The 20,603-nt window shown below is 35.1% G+C and overlaps 1 protein-coding gene across 8 annotated transcripts in view; it reads right to left on the reverse strand.

Annotated features, from left to right (window-relative positions):
* MLLT10 (MLLT10, histone lysine methyltransferase DOT1L cofactor) overlaps positions 1-20,603 on the reverse strand; it is a 134,722-nt gene that overhangs the window by 79,094 nt on the left and 35,025 nt on the right. For 5 of the 8 annotated variants that reach the window (XR_003253362.1, XM_026064952.1, XM_026064951.1 and 2 more), the window contains 3 exons: positions 14,845-14,948; positions 12,143-12,236; positions 10,156-10,251 (listed from right to left, as the gene is read on the reverse strand). The exons of 1 other annotated variant lie outside the window; for it this stretch is intronic. Coding sequence is in view for 6 of the 7 variants with exons in the window: in XM_026064952.1 (XP_025920737.1) it covers positions 10,156-10,251; positions 12,143-12,236; positions 14,845-14,948 (294 nt within the window). In the remaining variant the exon portion in view is untranslated. Of the gene's footprint in view, positions 1-10,155; positions 10,252-12,142; positions 12,237-14,844; positions 14,949-17,413; positions 17,479-20,603 lie in introns of those variants that run through there. 2 more of the 8 variants (XM_026064958.1, XM_026064954.1) reach the window with 2 other exon arrangements.

The following is a 20,603-nucleotide window of genomic DNA, read 5'->3' on the forward strand; positions in this document are numbered from 1 at the left end:
CCATGGTGAAGTAGCAGCTCCATAAAAGAAGCAAAAAAGTAACAGCTAATGCTCCTCCTCTCAAGTCCCTCCCTGCACCTTTCATCTGTGCTAGTGCTAACAGACATGGGCGATTTTTGTTTTTAAAAAAAGGGGAAAAAAAGAAAATAGTTGAATCAAAATTTCTTCAGAGACGTTTCTGAGGATGTTGTCACCCAAGGCTTTATTGCAATTCATAGTTTTGCAGTCTACAGAGACTACACTGCTACTAATCACTATTCTTTCCCAGCCATGTTCTGCAGGGCTTGGTTTTCAGGAGTTTGTTGCTGTTTTCTTTTATCCTGAAAAGCAGAAGACTAAAATGTAGGCTGGGAGAGAAAAAATGATGGCTGCAGCTAATGCAGCCTTGAAAAATACTCCATTTTACAGAGAGTAATTCTTAGGTATACCTAAGGTGGTAAATTTGTCATTGTAATTTTACAGTAATTTATTAGTCCCAGATGCCAAACTTAATACCATCATCAGCATGTGCTTGTTGTACTAAGATACATTAAAAGCATTACTCTTTCTCATGAAATGTTACTGTAAGTTTGGAAAAATACCAAGTAGCCAAAGGATATACACATGTGAATTAAAACGTATTTCCTACTTTTCCTCTTATTAAAATAAATGGAAGTTAAAATAAAAACAAGCTTATCTGCTTGTATAGTTTTTCCTGTATTTTTTTCTCTCTCCATAAGAGATCATTTTGCCATGCCATCTGTACCAGGTGGTGTCAGTTCCAGTGGACACACTCRATTACCGACTGACACAGAATAAAGCACAAGTGAACACAGAACTTTAGGAGGAAACAAATCTACCAACTAGATACCACCTTTGCTCTTAATCCTGCAAGTTTTCAAGATATGTATTACTGAATATATCCAGATATGCTCATCTTCTAAAGAAATTGTGTTTAGGCAGTCACACCCTCTGTCAGCCCTCCTGAACAACTTTAGAATTTCAATACAATTTGGAAAGAATAAAAATGTAAAAATAGCCCATAGTGTTCCTACAAAGTTAGTGAAAAACAGGTCAAGAATAGAAACACTATTAGTTCCTGCACCAACAGAAGAAGACTACAGCCTGAAATCAGCCCTTTTTTAAACACTAGGAATTCCACACAAACTTAATCTTAAGAAACAGGAAACAGGTTCTGTGGCTCACAGAAAAACTGTATAGACCATCTATAYACAGAGCTACACACCCTGCATACCTATGAACCAGTTTGTAGAGGTGTTGGGCATTCTTCTTTCCCTCCGATTTTAACAGAATTTGAGAACTCAACATACAGAAGCATTACCACGCCATATGCATGCCGCCTAATTCTCATCCAAACATTTGTCTAGCATTACTTCAATATTAAAAGTGAAATAATTTCAAAGTGGTTGTGAAATACTTTTCTTCTAGTTATCTTTAGTATTCTTACAATTTTAGTCTGTACTTAAAAAAATGGTTAAAACCATTATTTAAAACACGGTTATGAGCATTAAACAGTCAAATTATTAAACTGACTAACAAAACCACATAAATTAATCAATAAAACTGCAGTAGGATTCTGCATTACTGAAATAGGTCTGAAGTTCTCCCTTCCCTAAAACATTACACACAAAAAAAAATAAACTATGTTCAAATAACATTATTAAGATTATAAAGTCAAGCAATTAACAGAGGAATGGCAATTAAAATTGCCTTTGCAACACTCCGCTTCATACAGTACCATAAATTGACTCTTCAGGACTAAATCAGATTTTTGTTGAGAAAAGAGGAAACCATTGTTTATGCAGCTGAACGGTAACCTGGAGAACTGCAGCAAATCCCTATTTTTACCACAGAATCTTATGTCACGTTTGGCAGGTCATTTCTATTTTTGCCATAGTTGGTTATTCAGAAAATTAGGAATACATAATGAACACCTGATCTTAGTATTTAGGAATTGATTTGTAATGGGCCATGCAGAGCATTAAAGTCCCTAAGTATTACATGCTCCTGTCCCAAATTAGCCAGGACACACGCGTAGGTTCCCTCACAAAACACAAGGGAAGCCAGCACAGTGCAGAACGCAATTCAAACACACAGCTAGTCAGCAGAAACTGCCAAAGAGGAGAGAGATGCTTCAAATTAGAGCCCTTCCTAGGGCCTAACAACCAAACTCTGGGCTACAGTCGGACAGGAGTGCGGAATGTCACTCGCAGCCTAGAACTCTCCTTAGATGTTTAAGTTTTTCCTCCTCAAAATAAGAGGCATCACTTTTCTTTAAAAACACAACAAACAGCAAGACAACAACAATAATGAACTCTCTTTAGCCAAAGCTCGGTGTTTAAAACATTTGCCCTGGCTCCTGGAGACCTGGATTCTGCACTCTCCTCAGACAGACACTCTCCACCATCTGTGATAGTGCCCTGGGGCTCTGCATCACTATTTTGGGCTCACCYCTCCAGTCACCACTCCTTACACATTTGCAGTCTTCAATCACAAGCACATTCTTCCTTATTTCCCATCATAAGAGTCACTCCTGATTCTCTGTACTCAAAATAGGCAGCTTCTTCATTTGTGAGGCCTGGACCAGCATTGCCAAGCCCACCTAAAAGCATACAAAGTCTCGAACACAAGCAGCATGCTCTTAGCTCAGATCTGGGCCTAATGCTATCCTACCCAGCACCCAAAACTAGCACGGCAAACAGTTGTACTGTCCAGCCCAGGCCAAAGCTAGTACAAGCATAATGTTGGGTCCTTCAGCTGCTAAAACATTATAAGCCTTTACCCTATAGTAAGCTCTCAGTTTTCAGAGGTTATAAACATGCACCGCTAGTAAGCTTGCATTATTTTCACAGAAGCAGCAAGAAATGTCTCCTTTACAGCCAAGTCTAACATTCCTGGCATAGTTCTTTCCAAAGATATGGTTGCCAGGAACATTAGCAAAACAAGGTGTTCTTCCATAGCCTCAGGGTGGCACAAGGTTTTCCCCAAAAAGCTTGAGGCAAACACCTAGACCCTGAAAAAAGGGATATTATAATCGAATGTCAAGCAACATACTACCAACCCTACTTACAACAGGACAGTCTCTTTTGTAATCATTCAAAGTAACATCTCTCCCATAGCAACTAACAAGTCTCAGTGTAGCAGTGATTGGAATGCAACTAAGCTAGTATTCTAAAGCTTCAAATTGCATCATTAAAATAAAACCACCTCCAAATTTTTTAATTATATCCTTACATATTTGCTATCGATTTTGTAAGCACAGTGCATTGAATAGATTAAACACATATTATGAAGGGAAACACATACTTTCAATTCAGTGTTTGTTCATGAAAGTGCCAGCTACCCAATCAACATTTTCAGCCCACCCCTCTTTATTGCAGACTAATATTTTCTAGGCAAATGAACAGCTTTGCATGTTTTAACAATAAAAATATTTCCAATCTTCAACCCATACCGCTCCTATCTGGCAGAAAGGGAAAGCTTTAAGGATCCCTAAAGATCAGATTATCCAAATCTCCAAAGAACAAAGAGAAAAAATAAAGTATAAACTAGAATATTCTTACTGGAAGAGGAAGAAAACACCCTCCCTTAAACTCTGTATCTATAAGGAAAGAGAAATTCACAGATTTACTGTAATATGACAACAATATAGATTCCAAATGGATTTACAGATGAGGAAATAGAGGAAAAATCACCCTAAATAACAACCTTTCCTCATGATTACTGAGGAATGCCTATTTCTTCATTATTAATATGCTACAAATGGAAGAAGGTGACAGAACAAAAATTTCAAGTACTGACAACTTTCTGAAATTGGGTCTGTGCAGTATCTACAGTTCTTGCATCAACTCCAGGGCAACTATTTTAACACAGATGAAAGGTATTTTTGCCTTAATCAAAAATTTCTTTAATTGTGGTCCTCTAAAAATGTCAGGAAACATCATTCACACAGGAATGCAAATTTCTCTGGCTCTATCAGTCACTGAACAAGCCCCTCTTAGACGCTAACAACAGGAAGCCTAGAAGCTCACAGAGCACAGCGCTGTAACAGTGGAGTTATTTTCTAAACTGGCTACAGTCTGCACACAGGCAATAAAATATAACTGAGAATAGATAGTGATAATTTTTCAACTGATACACTTCTATAAAGTCTCTCTGCATTTATGTTCCCTCCTCTCAAAAGTCTTGATATTCAGGTTAATTCAACCTAGCAAAAGGAATTTAATGATTTAGTAATGAACACAGGAAGTCATAGGTGATCCGAGTCAAAGCTGGTCTAAATCCAACTTCCCACCTGACAGCAAGATAGAAGGAATCCCACAGCTGACACCTCTGAGACTACCTGCCCACATCAAGACATTAAATCACTTATTTAATCGAAAATCTGACTTAAACCTCAAAAGTGTAAGGCTACAGAACACTTTCCACCTATTATTATGTCAAAATTGGATCATTAGATGAATGTACAATTCCATTTTTAAGTTCAGGAGCCCAGCAATTATGACAGCGAGTCTGACACCTTACTGCAATATTACGTGATAGCATTTTATGATTTGAATCTCCTACTCTAATTCCACAGAATATTTACTATTTCTGAGAAGTTTTACTGTGTCTCCAGTCTCCTTATAATTCCTAGGTTTGTCTATATAGTATTGACCCACATTTTAGACTCTTCACCACCTGGCAAATTGTCTTTTCTCATTTTTACGTTGGCTCAACTACATAAAAGTAACAAAAATAATTTTCTCAATTTTTATTAAAAAAAAATCRTGCAGGTTGGAGATGCAAAGATTAGTTTTAACTTAGTCCTGAACTAGTGACACTTTACAATTTAAGATCATGCAAGTTACACAACACGTTTTATATTGATGAACATACACAGAAGTGAAGGAGTTATTTTCAGCGGATCCCATCATATTTTCCAAAATAATTACACTGAAAAACAACCCCTTTCCAAGTATATTAGTTACGGGTTTATGGAGCCTTAGTCACAAAATACGTCACTCTAAAAATAGTACTGCAACTTGCCAGTTTACAGAAAGTATTTTTAAGTTTGTAAAAATGCATTAGTTATCATTTGCCTCTGCAGGCTACAGTAGTAGTTTCAAAGGACTAAGAGTTTATTAGAAGCAAGATTAAAAAAAAAAAATTAATGAAAATTTCCTACTTTCCTACAGCTTTTCTTTAAAACAAAATGGTCCAGCACTAAGGTTTACTGGATGCTACAAATTCCTTCAAGAGTTGAAGAGTGCTTCATACCACCCTTCACAAGCCAAATATATTTTGCTGGCTAATTCAACCATTAGATGACACCTCTTCTCTTGCATCTCTGCTACCAGCTCCCAAGACAAACCTAGTTTGTATACAGATAAACAGTGTTTCTTCTGTATTTAAGGGGGTATTGGTGCTGGGCTTTACTTTGTAACGGTCTGGAACCTCAGTTATAAAATTCACCAAACCATGTCAAGAATACCTTGATTTTTAATTACAACTTAGCTTAAGTAAAGGATGATTAAGTAAAAGCAAACAAAGCTATCTCTGAAATCCAAAACAGGAATCATAGTTACAGAGAGGTACCTAATTACAAAGGTCTACTAAAGACTCAAGTGAGAGAAATGAAAAGCATAAATAAATAAATAAATAAATAAAATTAATGCCACTTGGTTACCTTCTGAAATCAGCCCCAAAAAATACAGCCTCTTTCCACCCATATGACAAACTGAGTAAGCTGACCTTGATGTACCTAAGCCAAGTATCTAGAAATCCTATTCTACTACACTGCTACATTTACAGTGGATATAAACTGAAACAAGACAGGTTCAACTGTATATAAGAAGAAACATTTTCACCATGAGCTCAACCAATCAAAGGAACAGGTTGCCCAGAGAAGTCATACAGTCTCCATCCTTGCAGGTTTTCAAGACCAGTTTGGATAAAGCCCTGATTCACCTGGTCTGATCTCATAGCTGACTTGCCTTTGAGGAGGACAATGAACTAGAGACCTCCTGAGGTCCCTTCTCACCTGAATTATTCTATGATTCATCCTCAGGTTACATTCAAAGGAGAAAATACAAGAATACTTGTTTTAATAACAAAACCCTTTCTTCTTTTTCTGCTGTTCCATTCAGATTTAAATCTGCTTCTTGCTCTCCCCAAAAGATTTTATTTTGGAGGCAGTTTCAACTATCCTTTCTTCAGGACACTAGTTGTTCTCACCTCTTTCAAAACATTAATATTCTTTTAGCAGTTCAAATGCCATTGTCTGTACTTGACTAGACTATTAAGAAATTGTTAGCTTAAAAGGGGGCAAAATATTTATCACCTAGTGAGACAACTTCCAATCTCAAAGCTTCTCTGTAGACAGAACCTTACAGTTCATTTCAAATATCAAACATACTTAATACAAACATAGAGGGGGCTTAATGTATGCAGCTCATTACTGATTGTTAATTGCAACAAGAATGAAATTCTTGATAAATAAAGTTAGAACAGGGGACCTCTAAATCTCTGATGGATAATCTAACACCAAGATATAAAGTTTTAATGAAATATCTAGAATTAAATGTGTAACCAACAATTTTGGTTTGCGTGTAAAACTACTGCTTCAATTTTACAAATTGATAAAAGTTTTCTGTTGTGTAACACAGAAATAGTATTGCCAACCTTATATAAGAAAATCTTATTAGAATAAATATTTACCTTCCTGAAAAGCAAGTTATTCTGAAGACCTTTCAGAATTATCAAAAGTTCTTTTCAGAGAACAGGTCAGCCAGTTACTCCAGGAACTCCACTTTAAAATTACACGAGCCTGTAACTTTCTTACCTGTCAGTTACATAATGGAGAATTCTGTTTTCTCCAAATTGTGAATATTAGCTTAAAATCAAATAACTCGATCAAACTAAGCATTTGACAATGTTACACTCTGGAAATAATAAACAGCTGAGCCATGTTTTCAAGTCAATACAAAGTCTTTTAAGTGTCAATCTACTGAATTTTACCAAAATTTCTCTAAAAGTCTGAACTTCACAGAATATTATTCTCTATTTTCAGAGCATTTCATTTATAATTATAGCTCTTATAAATGAACACACAATATTTTAAATCAACACTTGGTACCTCAATTCCTTCATATGATGTTTAAGTTATGATAGGAATAGACATTAAGAAAAATCATTTTACATAAAAATGAATCCTTTTGTTATCTAGGACTTCAAATAGAGGTACACATAGTTACCTTAGGGGAGAATCTGGCCCTGGTTTGTGGGTATTAAAATAGTTTTTATCCCTGTTACAACCACAACTATATGAAGGGTGTTAAACCAACAAAATGGTAGAATTCTAAGTGCAGGATTTTTATTTATTGGCAATGTCAGAGCCAGAACAGAATTTCAAGTGCCAAGAGCTCAACTGGAAGGAGAAAGAAATTAATCATCTTACTTGTAAAACCAAGCACATTTACTCACCACAGAAGCAAGTGGAAGAAAAACATGGAAACTCCAGTTTTACTGATAAGTTTTGTTGTCTAGTACAAACAAACAAAAAGTAGCATGTAATTGCCTTACCGACTACTGAGTATTATTCACAGCCTAGTATCAGAACACTTTTCTCCCTACACTAAACAATACAACTAAACCACTCCTCTAAATCCTACACACTAAAGACTAACAGACCTCTTGAAGGATTACTGTCATTTGTCTCTGTTTTGTATTTTATAATCCAGTTTAGTAGCTTTTCAACAAAGGTATTTTTTCCCTTCTGTCTGCAATAACAAAAATACTTTTAAAAAAATGGGGGGGGGAGAGTAGCCATGGGACTTCCTTTTTCTTACATAATCAACTTTCTTCAGCAATCCAGAACCTACACGATCATTCATTTTTCCTCTGGGACTACATCCTTTAATAGCAGCAGTCTATAGTTTCCCAAGGTTTCACAAGAACTAAATCACAGAGAGACAAGACATGCTGTAACAGAACACCATCTGCAAAATATATCAAATGAGCCATCACATGCAGAAGGTAATCAACTTTAACAAAAGAATGAGCATCCGTACCACACATGGGTTATTGACTGAAGACCAGTATCTTGCAGAGCACAGACCATTCTTTAATTAGAGAATATGAAAGACAGAAACCCCCAAACAACCTGTAGCTAGGAAGAGTTAGGTTATTAATAACTTTAGGAAGTTGCAATTTTTTTCACCAGTCTGTGCTCTCAACCAGAATAGAGCTTCATTATTACACAATATATAAATCAAATTAAAATTGGTAAGTGAATGTGCTGTAATATACCACGAAAATCTCTGAATGTCAAGCAGTAGGTAATTCCATCAAACTGCATGGCTTCATTTGGTGTTACAAACCATGAGATCTTTCGGTTTCCTATGTTCCAGTTCATGAAAGCTAGAAGAAACTTTAATATCCTATTTCCAGCAAACCTCTCCGAGTCACAGACAAAAGGTCAGGGCTTGCAAGTGCAAATGACAATACTAGCTAGGTCTAAAAGATCCACAGCAAGACACTTGAAGAGTAGAATAAGCTGAACAGCTATCAGGAAAAACTACTGGATATATTGATTGAACACACACTGTAAGAATGGCCCTCCAAGTATTGTTTGAAGATTTTATAGGTGTTATGACTTGAAGCAGCATAATACCACCAAAGTCACTTTTTTTTTTTTTTTTTTTTTTAAGTGTTTTGCACAGCTCAGAGACATGAAACCAAAATTGGCCTTACACTCACAATTCATAAGCATCAAGTTTCTTCAAATTCAACGTCAGAGTTTGGTCAGTGTGAGTAAAACTCAATGAATGTATTTTGACAAAACATTGTTTGCAATACAGTAGTGATGAGGCACTAAAACCAAAGCAAATATTAGTACGGTTTTAACTTGCATGTAATTCTGTAGTTTATATTTCAAGACTGTTTGTTTCTATCCCTGTGTTATTAAGAATAAAAAATATGCCAAAACCCCATCCTCTTGTTATTTTTAGTCATAAATTTAAAATGTAGCAGTACAACAGCATCACAAAGCACACACTCCCGAGCTACCAAGGGAAGAGGGAAGGTATTTATGGAACTATTCACCTACATCAAAAACAAAATCTCAAGATACTTTTTAAAAGGTCACCCTATGTGGACGTTGATCTTTGTTCTTGGGTAGAAATAAGCTTAAAAACAAATTTAATGTTGGGGAGAGTGATGGCCTGAAGACTGTCATTTGTTATTAAATTTCCCTTCATTAAAAAAATAGCTCCTTCCTAATATAAATTTGGTCAATATGTTGTTCAATTTCATTTTTTATGTCATGCTTTTGTGTTATTCAGAACAAACTCCACCCACAGAATAAATGAGATGTACAGGATGCTAACAGTTTCACGTGTATTCTTAAAAAGGAGGATAAAAAGGAGCCAAAGTAAATTTGAGCTACTGTGCCACTGTCTGTTATCTCACTGTGATGTATTTAGATGACAAAATTCCCACAGACAACTATAAATCTGGCAATGCTAAATATGGAAAGTAATAATCACTACAAAATTAAAATTCCTTTAAAAAATATATATATATGAAGCGTTGAAAAAATAACCCAACAAAGACAGAAATTAGCAATCGGCATTATTCCTTATAACCTCACTGAAAGACTCGCAGGTCAAGGACAAGGTGTTCTGCCAGTACAGTGGTGCTGACCACCAATACCACCAAAATACATCAAGAGATGTCAGTTCTCTGATGAGAAAGGAGACAGAACAGATTAAAACATAACAAGTTAGATGCACCTGATCATGAAAACATTTTCTAAAACGTCCACCCGTTTTTTCTTCCCCATCTAGTCACAAAGACTTTACAAAAAATGCTCATGGGAAACTAAGACTGAGGACGCTGCATGGGAAAACAGCTATCCCAATAGATCTGTTTGTCTATATCCCAAAACTGAGGATAAAGAAAGAGGTAAAAGAAGGTGCATGTACAAATGCATCTGAAGATGTTTTCTCATTGGACACTAGTATCTCTAGTTTATCACCTGTATTATTTATTTTTCAGTACTTCAGCAACAAGATTTCCTTCATGCTTTTCAGCAAGAACTAAGTTAAATGTTTATCAAAAAGTGCTACCATTAAGCAGATGTGCCACATAATTAGCAACGACAAATCCACTTACTTTTTTCTCCTTCTCATGATGTTTATCCTGAGAGTGAGAGGAAGAATCACTTAAACTTTGATCATATGACCTATTAGATCCCCGTTTGCTCTTTTTCTAAAAAGAGAAAATATATTTATGGATATAGAAAAGGAATCATTTGAATAAATAAAAAGTATAAAGCATTTCAAATGATAAAATGCCTTACTGCTTGAGGGGAAAAAAATTCCAGTAACTGAAAAACTGACAAATAACTGACACTAATAAAGTTAACAAGACTACCCAATGTATACCAGAACAAAATAAAAAGCCTACCCTCACATTGACTTTTATACCACCTCATGAATTTGTAAAATGTGCTTTCCACAAAAATGAGATATGCCACCTTTTTTAACATTAAAATATGCTTAAACACATTTTCAAGTTTTCACAACATAAAACAGAAAAAATGATGCTCAAGTGAATATCATGTGAAACCACAGTGCTAACACCCTCACATGCTTCAAGTGCATTTTGAGGAGGCTGTTCCATGGCTCCACGATTTATTAGTCAAGTGGCCTGTCTGCAATATTTTTATTTGTAAAAACACTAAACAGGATACAGAATGTTATGGTCATATACGTATTTACAAGCGGCAGACATAATTACCTGTATTTCCATAATATTTGAGAGCCCAGTCTGGGACCTCACATACTTTATGGTAGGCCAGTGCCCAAAATGTTTAAGTTATAATAGAATAACTGAGGAAGCGTTATAAAGACGCTTCAGGTCAGGATCGGATCAACTCAAGTTTTCAGTGGTACAACAGATATACACCACCCATTATCTTTAGTAATAAATAGTAAATATCTGCATTAACCAGTCACGACATCTCTAAAGAAACACTAGAAACACTAACACGATCTTGCCCGTCTTTGCTGTTCTAAGCACTGCAGTTTTGTGATGGGAAGCTATTTAATTACATGTCAAATACAGAGCTATTTCTTTATTGTTAAACTTGCTTTTTAAATAAATGTACATTTTCTCAAGTCATAGCTGCACTGGCGCATTCAGATCAAATATGTAATAGTGTAAGAGCTTGCCTTCAGTGCTAGATAATACACCATTGTTGTTCTTTTTGTATACCTAGCTCAAGATAAAAATCTTAGCTAAGTACGGGCTACATTTTATCAGGAAGCAAACTCATCAATATGCACAGGAGCACAGAGCTAACCTCACCAAGCTTATCTTCTAGAAAGCTAAAATGGCTCATCTGCCCTGTGTTTTTACCTCATCACAACCTATTCAAAAGTTACCCCAAAGTATTCAACCTTTTTTTTTTAAGCAGTGAAAACAAGTACTCAGCAAGTTTAAGCATACTTACAGTAGAATATGAATTTAAATAATTTAAAAAGTCCTTCAAGTCCACACATGCATGCATGCATGCATACACACACACACACACACAGTTATTTGGCACTGTCAACCTGGCGATATAAGAAGTGATATGAAATACCCAAGAGGTCTAATCCAAAAACCTACAGAAATAAATAAGAAATTTTGAAGGTTTTTGCATCAAACCTCAAGCCATTTCCTCGAGGTTGTGTTTCACAGAACTTACAGGTAGGGAATATCTACTAGCTACACAGTGAGAGGAAGAACAAAGGGAAGAACAGTAAAAAAAAGAATAGAAGAGAAAGAAAGAGAGGGTTTTTATTCTCCAACATATAGGATATCAAAAGAAAGAAATATTTCTGGATTGTTCCAAAGCATTCTAAATTCCTAGAAGCCAACTAATCAAATAGCAAAAGAAAACATTACAGCAATTAGACAATTTTAAAGGACTGACTTTAAAAAAGCCTAAATACACATGCTATTTCTGGCAGAGGGGAGAAACATTTAGAAAGTAATCACTTATAAAAACATAATACATTTTTAGCTAGTATTTCTATAATTGTGATTAAAACATTGTTTTAATGAAATGTAATTAGTTAGTGCAATTTACATATGGAATTTAACAAATACTTGCCAGTTTACTAAAATGGTATTTGCAGTAGCCACAGTATTGGACGTTATCTGCCCCATTGCCTTCTTCTTCACAAAGAAGTCCTGCAAACTGGGCACTAAAAACAAACAAAACAATACCCGAGAAAATCAATTTTACATCAGCTCACACCAGAACATCACAGCTGATTATATACAGATACTTGCATCCACATTTAATGGAAGATATTTCCAAAGACACAAGCGACTTAAAGGGATGCAAGCACCTAATTAACCTTTGAAGCCAAGTAAAACATATATTTGGTTCACATTTAGACTATGAAAAGGGCACCAGGCCTATAAGCCACTTACACACAAGCTTAAAAGTCTGTTTTTACTATGCAGCTACTCCCACAAATAAATAAATCAAGCAATTTATTATGCTTCTTAGCTCAACTCAAGTCACAAATTATCTATGGAAACAACAGCTTTTAACAAAACCATCCTGTCTATAAGATGAAATTGTTCTAGAGTTGTACGCATCCTTCCTATTCTGCCAAAAAAAAAAATATATATATATATATATATATAGTATTTCTTTTTCTAAACAAAACTTTAAGTTTTTACATGTCATGCAAAACCATATTTTATTGGTTTAACACAGACTGGGGCAGGTTAATTCCTTTTAGAAAGGATAAGACTTTCAAGTTTCCTTGTCTGGGCTAACACTACCCTATTCTACCCCTCTTTTAAAGTCAAATTTGCTTTTCACCATTTGTAAAAGCTTGATTTATTTTCTTTATTGAAATCTTGGACAAATTTCTTCATTGAACTTGGACACTGAAAACCCAAATATTCAGTTTCATTTTGTACATCACTTTCATTAGCATAATAATGCAATGTTACAGTCAAAAAGATGCAAGCAAATATTTAAGTGAAAGAACAACATACACACCAGCTTATTTTCACTGCTTTTTAAAATCGCTTTCCTCTCATTTATACAGTACGTTCTTGGGCAATCCATAAATACTTTCTCTTAAATACATGCACATCTACAGCAGATGCCAACTACAAAAAACATTTAACACGATCTCTTCAAGCAAAGATTTACCACTCTAAGCTTGACATACAAAAACAAAAAGATAGACTCAAGGTCATTCTTCCTGGACTAGTTTTGTTAACTCAAAATTGATACAGTTTATGCTGGATCTCTATTTTTTCTAGCTTTCACATATTCCCTTCATTTTATAAATACTACGGAAGCCTCTCAGTATCCTCGAACAGTCACAGTACTCTCTGGCTGGATATTGTTTTATAACACATACCTGTTCAGAGCAAATTAAAAAATCCTAACAATTGACAAGATCAGGAATGATACAAATATTTTCATTTTGAATATATTCTCATGTTCTTTATGACATTCACTGAAAACAGGGTTTTTGGAAGAAAGACAGGAGACTAAAAGGACTTTTTCTCTTCAAATACTTAGATGCATACATTTTTTCACAACCGTAAGTAGTCTCTTTACATGGTGTGTAAGTTCTCAGGAGCAAATCCCTTTTCACCATAAAACCAAACCTGACATTGATCATTTCCAATGAAAAATTAGATGCTTACGAAAAACTAAAATTTCAACATCCTGCCAGATATCTGAATATTAAAAAACTTCACAGAGAGGCCCTGACTCTGCAAATGAGGACAGGTAGAGTTGCAAAGAAATCAGCATCTAGACTGCAGAATCAAATCCTTTAAGACCTGCACAAGACATTCGAAATATCTTTTGATTACCCTGAAGAAAATACATTTAAGTAGATGAGCAAATATGATTTCCCTGACTGAGCTGGTGCACAGACAAATGAAGCAGCATGCTGGGGCACTCATAAAACAGACAGATAAAACCTGAGATTATGAACCTAGACAGCTGTACAAAACCGCCATCTCTTGCAAAAAGACTTAACCTGAATCTAAAAGAACACACAACCCCCAGGAAATTTGGTGATAGGATTCCTTTGGCCGGCTTCTACCTGTTAGACATGCAGTTTAATCTAATTATCCAGCCTCTAAGTCCATAAAGTGAGACAGGCATCTCCTGAATGCAAGTAAACCCAAATATCAAAGTGTTATGAATCAGATGGCAGACATGGCCTGTTTTTTCTCCAGCAGCTGTAGATGAAATCTAAGTTAATAATTTAGGTTATACAGGTACCATTTAGATAAACTTGGTGGGGTAAATCACCCCTCCTGGTACAGATTCATAAACATTTTGGGGATAACTTAATAAAGTTTTTATGCATGTCTCAGTGAGTGATTTGTTCCCCAGTCTGATTTACTTTTTACTGATTTTACTTTTAGCAAACGTCAAATCAGTTAGCAGGTAAACAAACAGCTTCTTCTTATTCCTGTATTTATATAAAATATCACCGAAGAAAAAGAACATAGAAAAAAGCGCTAAACCTTATATGGGCATATCAGCTAGCTTTCAATTCGTAACTCTTATATTGCTCAGCTCAGAGCATATTCACAGGACCACAAAGCAGCTCATACAACATAAGGGAATATTCTCAGATAGCTTTTGCAGCTCACAACAATGTCTATGCTACTGTGGTCGTATTGTCAGTAAACTCCATTATGCTGGATATTCTACAGCTACAAAACAGTTACTTTACTACAGATGCTTCAGAAATATCATGTGCAGCTGTTTCTTTTTGAAAATTATTTCAGAGATGTTAAATGATAATATATACTTACCATGTTACATGAAAAGCTTGTCGACATCCATGTTTATTACATGTCATGCAAGCACCAGTGGCTGCTTTACTTTCTCTGCCTTGTTCATCACAAATATAGCAGGTCTATTAAAGAGAAAATACTTAACATGATAAAAAGCATACAAATAAATTCCGTGTTACTCATAGGAGATTTTCTAGCATAAGAACTGTTGGATTTTGCAGCTAAGATTATGTAAGGAATTTATTTTAAAAAAAAAACTAATTACATTTGTTTGTAAAAGGAGATCACCTAATAGACCATTTAAGCAGGATCTGTATAACACTTTATCAACCCTAATACAGTACAAATATTAATTTATTTCAATTCTATACCATTATTCAATTAGCCAAAATGGTCAAACACCCAAAGGCAAATAACATTAGGCTTCAGGATTTTCCTTGCCTTCAAATTTGTGTTTATGTCCTTTTAGGTCGCAATCATTTTCACATATTCCTTTAATATTACCAGTCTTATATTGGTTGTATTCAGAAACATTAAATTAGTTTGAGCGCCTAATTGCACAAGACACCATACAGTATACATGCACAGACCTCTATACAAACTACATCTAAAAAAGTGCTAACTTAAAATTTTATTTGTACTTTTGCTGTAAATAGTTTTCAGAGGTCTCACAGATGCTTCAGTACTTATATGATGTATTAATTTAGTGTTTAACTTCAATACGACTTGGACAGCCCCATAAACATCATCTTAGAAACTAGCCTAGCAAGAACCTTCCAGTAAACAAAGCTTAAGTCAGTATACCAAACCCATTTCAAGCTCAAAATTTAATAAGCTAAAATGAAAACAAATTGTCCAGGATCTGAAAATCTTTTCACAGCATTTCTCTCAATTTCTTTCTTTTACTGGGATACTGTGACAATTCAAAAGATTTTGGAAAGTGTTTTCAATTAACATGGAAAAATTTAGATAAAAAAAATCCAAAATCTTTTTCATTATTCAATGTTTTTATACACAGTTCATAAACAAGGAGGAAAGCTGTATGGAAACACAATTGTTATAATAGACATCACTACAATAACTCGCCAACATTTTGGTGAAAAATATCAGGTAAAACTACAGCTCTTTCCATTTTATACTGTTCTAATTACTGAAATGCCAGTCAGAGAGATTCTATCATACCACACTTATAATACCAGTTGCAATGTACGGCACAAGCAAAACGGAACAATTTAAAAATTGATTCTTAATGAAAATATCTTCCTTTGTAGATGCAGTCAATTGTCTATTTTTAAATAAGACAGAACCTTATTAAAGTGAAAACTGCCAACAGTACATTACTACCTGAATGGAAAACCCATTAGAAGATCTTAGATGGGAAGGCAAAGAGAAACAACTTTTATTAGTTTCTCTGTTTTTCAAAATTGTCTACATTTACCCTGTAGCAGACGTGCTGCTATTTTATGGCAACCTCTTTGAGTAATGTAAAGAGAATAAGTAGAATGATTAATAAATAAATAGAACATTGATCATGGATGGTAGAAAACAAAGTTTAAAAAAAATGGACCAGAACATTAGTGTGAAGAAAAAAAAAAAAAGATACAAAGCAAAGACAGTATTACTTCGAAAGACATGAAAATTACCAAAATTTTGATATCAGAATAGCTTTTAACAGAAGTATTTAGAACAGTGTTTAACATCAGGCGTCGGCATATTATAGCTAACAAAAGCCTTATAGTTAGCATGCCAGACTCCAGGATAGCTGTGTCATTCTTGCACAGTTTTCACTAGACCTTTAAAAAGCATTAAACACAATAGCTAATATATCCGTATCCTAACACCTGAAGGCTCAGAAAGGGGTATAATCCTACTCAATTCTTTGCCTTGCTCCTTTTGTACATTGAGATAGTATATAAAGACAATTCAGTTTTTTGACCGTCTCCAAAGCTAGCCACTTTTTAGTTTTCCATACAATGACCCGACACTCTTAAGTTTTAGATCATGATCTTGCTTGTTCCTGTCAACCTCATCCGAGTTACTGTATTAAGTGTAAGTAACTTCAAAAGTAAGGTATCTCTATAAACAGAAAAAGTTAAACAAAACCCATAAAACTCAAGCTCCAGTTACTGTTCTGTTACTCAAAACAGAGTTTTTCAGGATCTCTTTTTCTTCATTATATCTCAGAAAGAGAAGTGGTATAAGCCTGTCATTTGCCAAGGATACAGGTTCTATTTTTCAATGCTATATCCTGCATTTAGGATCTGTATTTCAGAACCCCTTAAACTGATTTATGGTAAAACTTTATTGCAAAATGATAGAACAGACTGGCTACATTATGAACAAGTTTATAATCAACATTGTGGACTACCTGCAAATTTTAAACAAGCTCAATGAACTTCTATCCTTCCTGTAATAGCCATGAGAAGTATAAGACCTGTTTCCTAATCCTAAGTAGGAAACAGGGCCAGAGAAAATGTCACCCTCCTGTTCCAACGCAGGCTTTAAGTTCTCTCTAAAGCTGAACTTCATCATCACTCTATTTTCACTTAGACATACAAACATACAACGGAAGTTTAAGAAGYTTCACCTTTCTTTAGTATAGTAGAAGACTTAAGACATTCATACATTTGCAAGTCCGTGCATTGCTACACTCCCCAGAGCCCTGTGGCATTTCAAAGTGTGAACTGGCTCTGCATCCCACCACCTGCAGCAGCACTGGTTTTCAGAACTCCTAAGGGAAGAGACCACATAAACTTCTCCCAAACTCAGTGGAAAATACAGCGTTAGATAAAGCTTCAGACTCAGCCAGAAAATTCTACTCAAAGAACATGACAAGTATGCAAGTTCCTTTAACTGCACAATACAGTGTTTACAAAGCTGCCTTTACTTGTCTGTTAATATTTTTCCTTCAAAGTTCCAAAATTTAAACCATCTCTGCAGAAAAAAAGACAGAAGGGAAGACAAGGCAAGGAAAACCCTTGTAAAGCAAAAGGTAATTTGAAAAACAGCTTATTTAGAAGTTATAGTAGGAGTTAACTTTGGAGTTATATTTAAGCAGAAATTTCTCATTGTTCCAGCAAATACTGAAATAAAAGTATAAGAGCTGTCCTTAATGCTAGGTGGATCAAGACATTCCAGATGCATTTACTTTTTTAATCAACTCTGAAGAGGTTCCAAAAAGCAGTAATTATGGTTAATTATCATTAAATTTCAGAAGAACCTGAAAGAGACAAGGAAAGCTCAAATAAAATAAATTGGTATTATCCAAGCATAACATCTGTTTAACAAGAGAACTACTATTGGTTCAATTCTTTTTGGAAGCAACTGTGGAAGAAGAGCTTTCCTGTTAGCCAACTGGCTAATCAAGTCATTTAGTGGATTCATTCGATAATGTGAGTGGCTTCACTCAGAAGCAGGTAACTTTGAAGAAGCCAGTGTGTATCAACAAGCCTTATGCTTTGGTGTAGCTATGTTTTTCTTGCATTCAAGATTACTGTGTTTTGTAATATTGCATTTATTTGCAGCGTTCAATAAATGAACATCTTCATGCAAAATCCTATGTAAATTAAATATGATCTCCTGGCAAATCTCAAAGAGGTCTGTCTTTATATTTTAAAGACTATGGTATATATTCTTCTTTATGGTAATTTTCATTGACTTACATTTTTCCTGTTTCCATATGTTATCCTTCTAATAGTAACCAGACAAATACACAGAATTACTTAGGACTTCACAGAAAATAATATCTCTTTCAAAATCATCCCATTCCAACCAGAGTTGTGCCAATTTGACAGACAGACTGAAATAAATTGGCAGTAAGCCTCTTTAAAAAGGCAACCAATTGCATTTTTGCTTAATTATATACTTATATTTATTCAAAATGTGCAATAATTGTTTTAAAGGACTTTTTGCAACATCTACATTTCAAAAAACAGTTTTTTCATTTTCTCCTGAACAGTATGCATTACAAATTGATAAAGTCAGAGCTAAATGATTCTACACAGTTTCAGATTTTTAAAGTGTTAATATATCATTAGAATAAACACAGTGTACACTGAATGGGAAAAAAAATGACAAAGTTACTGCAGGCTGTCTAAAAAGGGAATTAGTAGTTGTATTGTTTTTTTGGGATGTTGGGAAAAAAGGTAACACAAAACACCTCATAAACATATAAGGATAGTTGACCTTTTTGTTAATTCATAGACTGTTCCTGAAACAATTAAAATAATTTAGAAGGAAATACCTATTAGAACAGTTGTCTCACTTCATTTCATTTTCTTCCTAGAGTTTCAGTCTTTTCAGCATTCAGACATACCAAATAAGCTTAAAGTAGCCTTTCTTTCTGTGCACATTCCCGCTTGTGGCCAGTAACATTTTGGGACATGCTGCAGAAACTACGCAAGGCACTTTATGTGCAAGCTCAAAGTCAGCCTGCTCAGAAATTAGTGGTAGTTTAGCCACAGCAGTACAAAACGCAGCACTGGCTGCAGTGCCTCTGCCAGTCACTCCCACCTGAATTCTGTGCTGCTCTAAGCAGACCCCTGTTGAGTATGAAGTTCAATTGGTTTTAGCAGGGTTGCTCTAGCAACTGCACTATAGACATTTCTTTGATTCCCCTGAAATCCACCTCTGGTATCTCCCTGAATCAAAATGATCAAATGAGGACAGCAAAACCCAGGTGTACTTTAAAAATGGAGAACAAAAATAATGAATTTGCAAGGTTTGCCCCCCCCCCCGCCAGCCTGCAATTTCTGAGATATGTCTCATTATATTTTAAAATTTACTGCATTGACCAGTATGAAAGTAGTTTTAGGTAGATTGTTAATGTGGAAAATAGGCCCAAAACAGATAAGTGGGAAAAGCTGAAAACAAAAAGCTAGTAGGAAGACAACATCAGGAACTTTATACAAGGTCTATACTATATGTCATATATTTGGAAGAACAACTGTTGAAGAAAGAAGCAACTTTAATTGTAATAAAAAGTAGTTAAGGATGGACTTTGAGAACAAGTAATATTAGAAGATAGAGGGTAAATTTTCAAATTTACAAGATTTTACTCATCCCATATGAATTGACATCAATTGAAATGGTGCCAGATAAGACAACATTTAAAATCCTACTAAACATTTTAGAAGTACATTACAGAAGAACCACTACAAAAAAAAAAAAAAAAAAAAAAGCACTGACTACTGCTAGGGAAAAGAAGAAAACAGACATGCTGTGGGACCAAAGTTAAGGAGAAAGGATGAAATGAATTCATCTTTCACAGCAAAACCGTACAAGCACAAAAACGTTATTAGTTCTGCACTTGATCTCATCATTGCTTGTTTTTGCTGATGAAGAAGGAAGCCAATAATGAGAAACTGATACAGATACTCAGGCAGTACCTGATGAGATAGCATGAGAAGAACCTAGATTTAACTCATGGCTCTTCTGACTTACTGGTAAGACTGGCAAAAACATATGGAACAGCAATTAGGAAAAGGTGAAAGAGGCAAGGAAAAGAGCAAAGTATGGCGGGAGGAGGGAGGGGCCCCCACACAAAGATGGGAAAACAGGTAGCAGGAGCATAACGTGGATGTTTCTGAGGAGAAAAAAAATCATCCAAGATATAAACTCAGAAAAAGAAACAACAATGGGAGGAGACAAAAGCAACTCAAACAAGACTGGTTTCCCTGCAAGAAGGGCACCAGAGGTGATGCGTGTCTTTTTTTTGTTTTTTAATATAACCTATTCCTCTTTTGTACCAAAGTTCACAAACCACCATAAAAGAAAGA

The sequence above is a fragment of the Apteryx rowi genome, unplaced genomic scaffold (assembly GCF_003343035.1).
Source record: "Apteryx rowi isolate R43461 unplaced genomic scaffold, aptRow1 scaffold_222, whole genome shotgun sequence".
In the NCBI taxonomy this organism is placed as follows: Eukaryota; Metazoa; Chordata; class Aves; order Apterygiformes; family Apterygidae; genus Apteryx; species Apteryx rowi.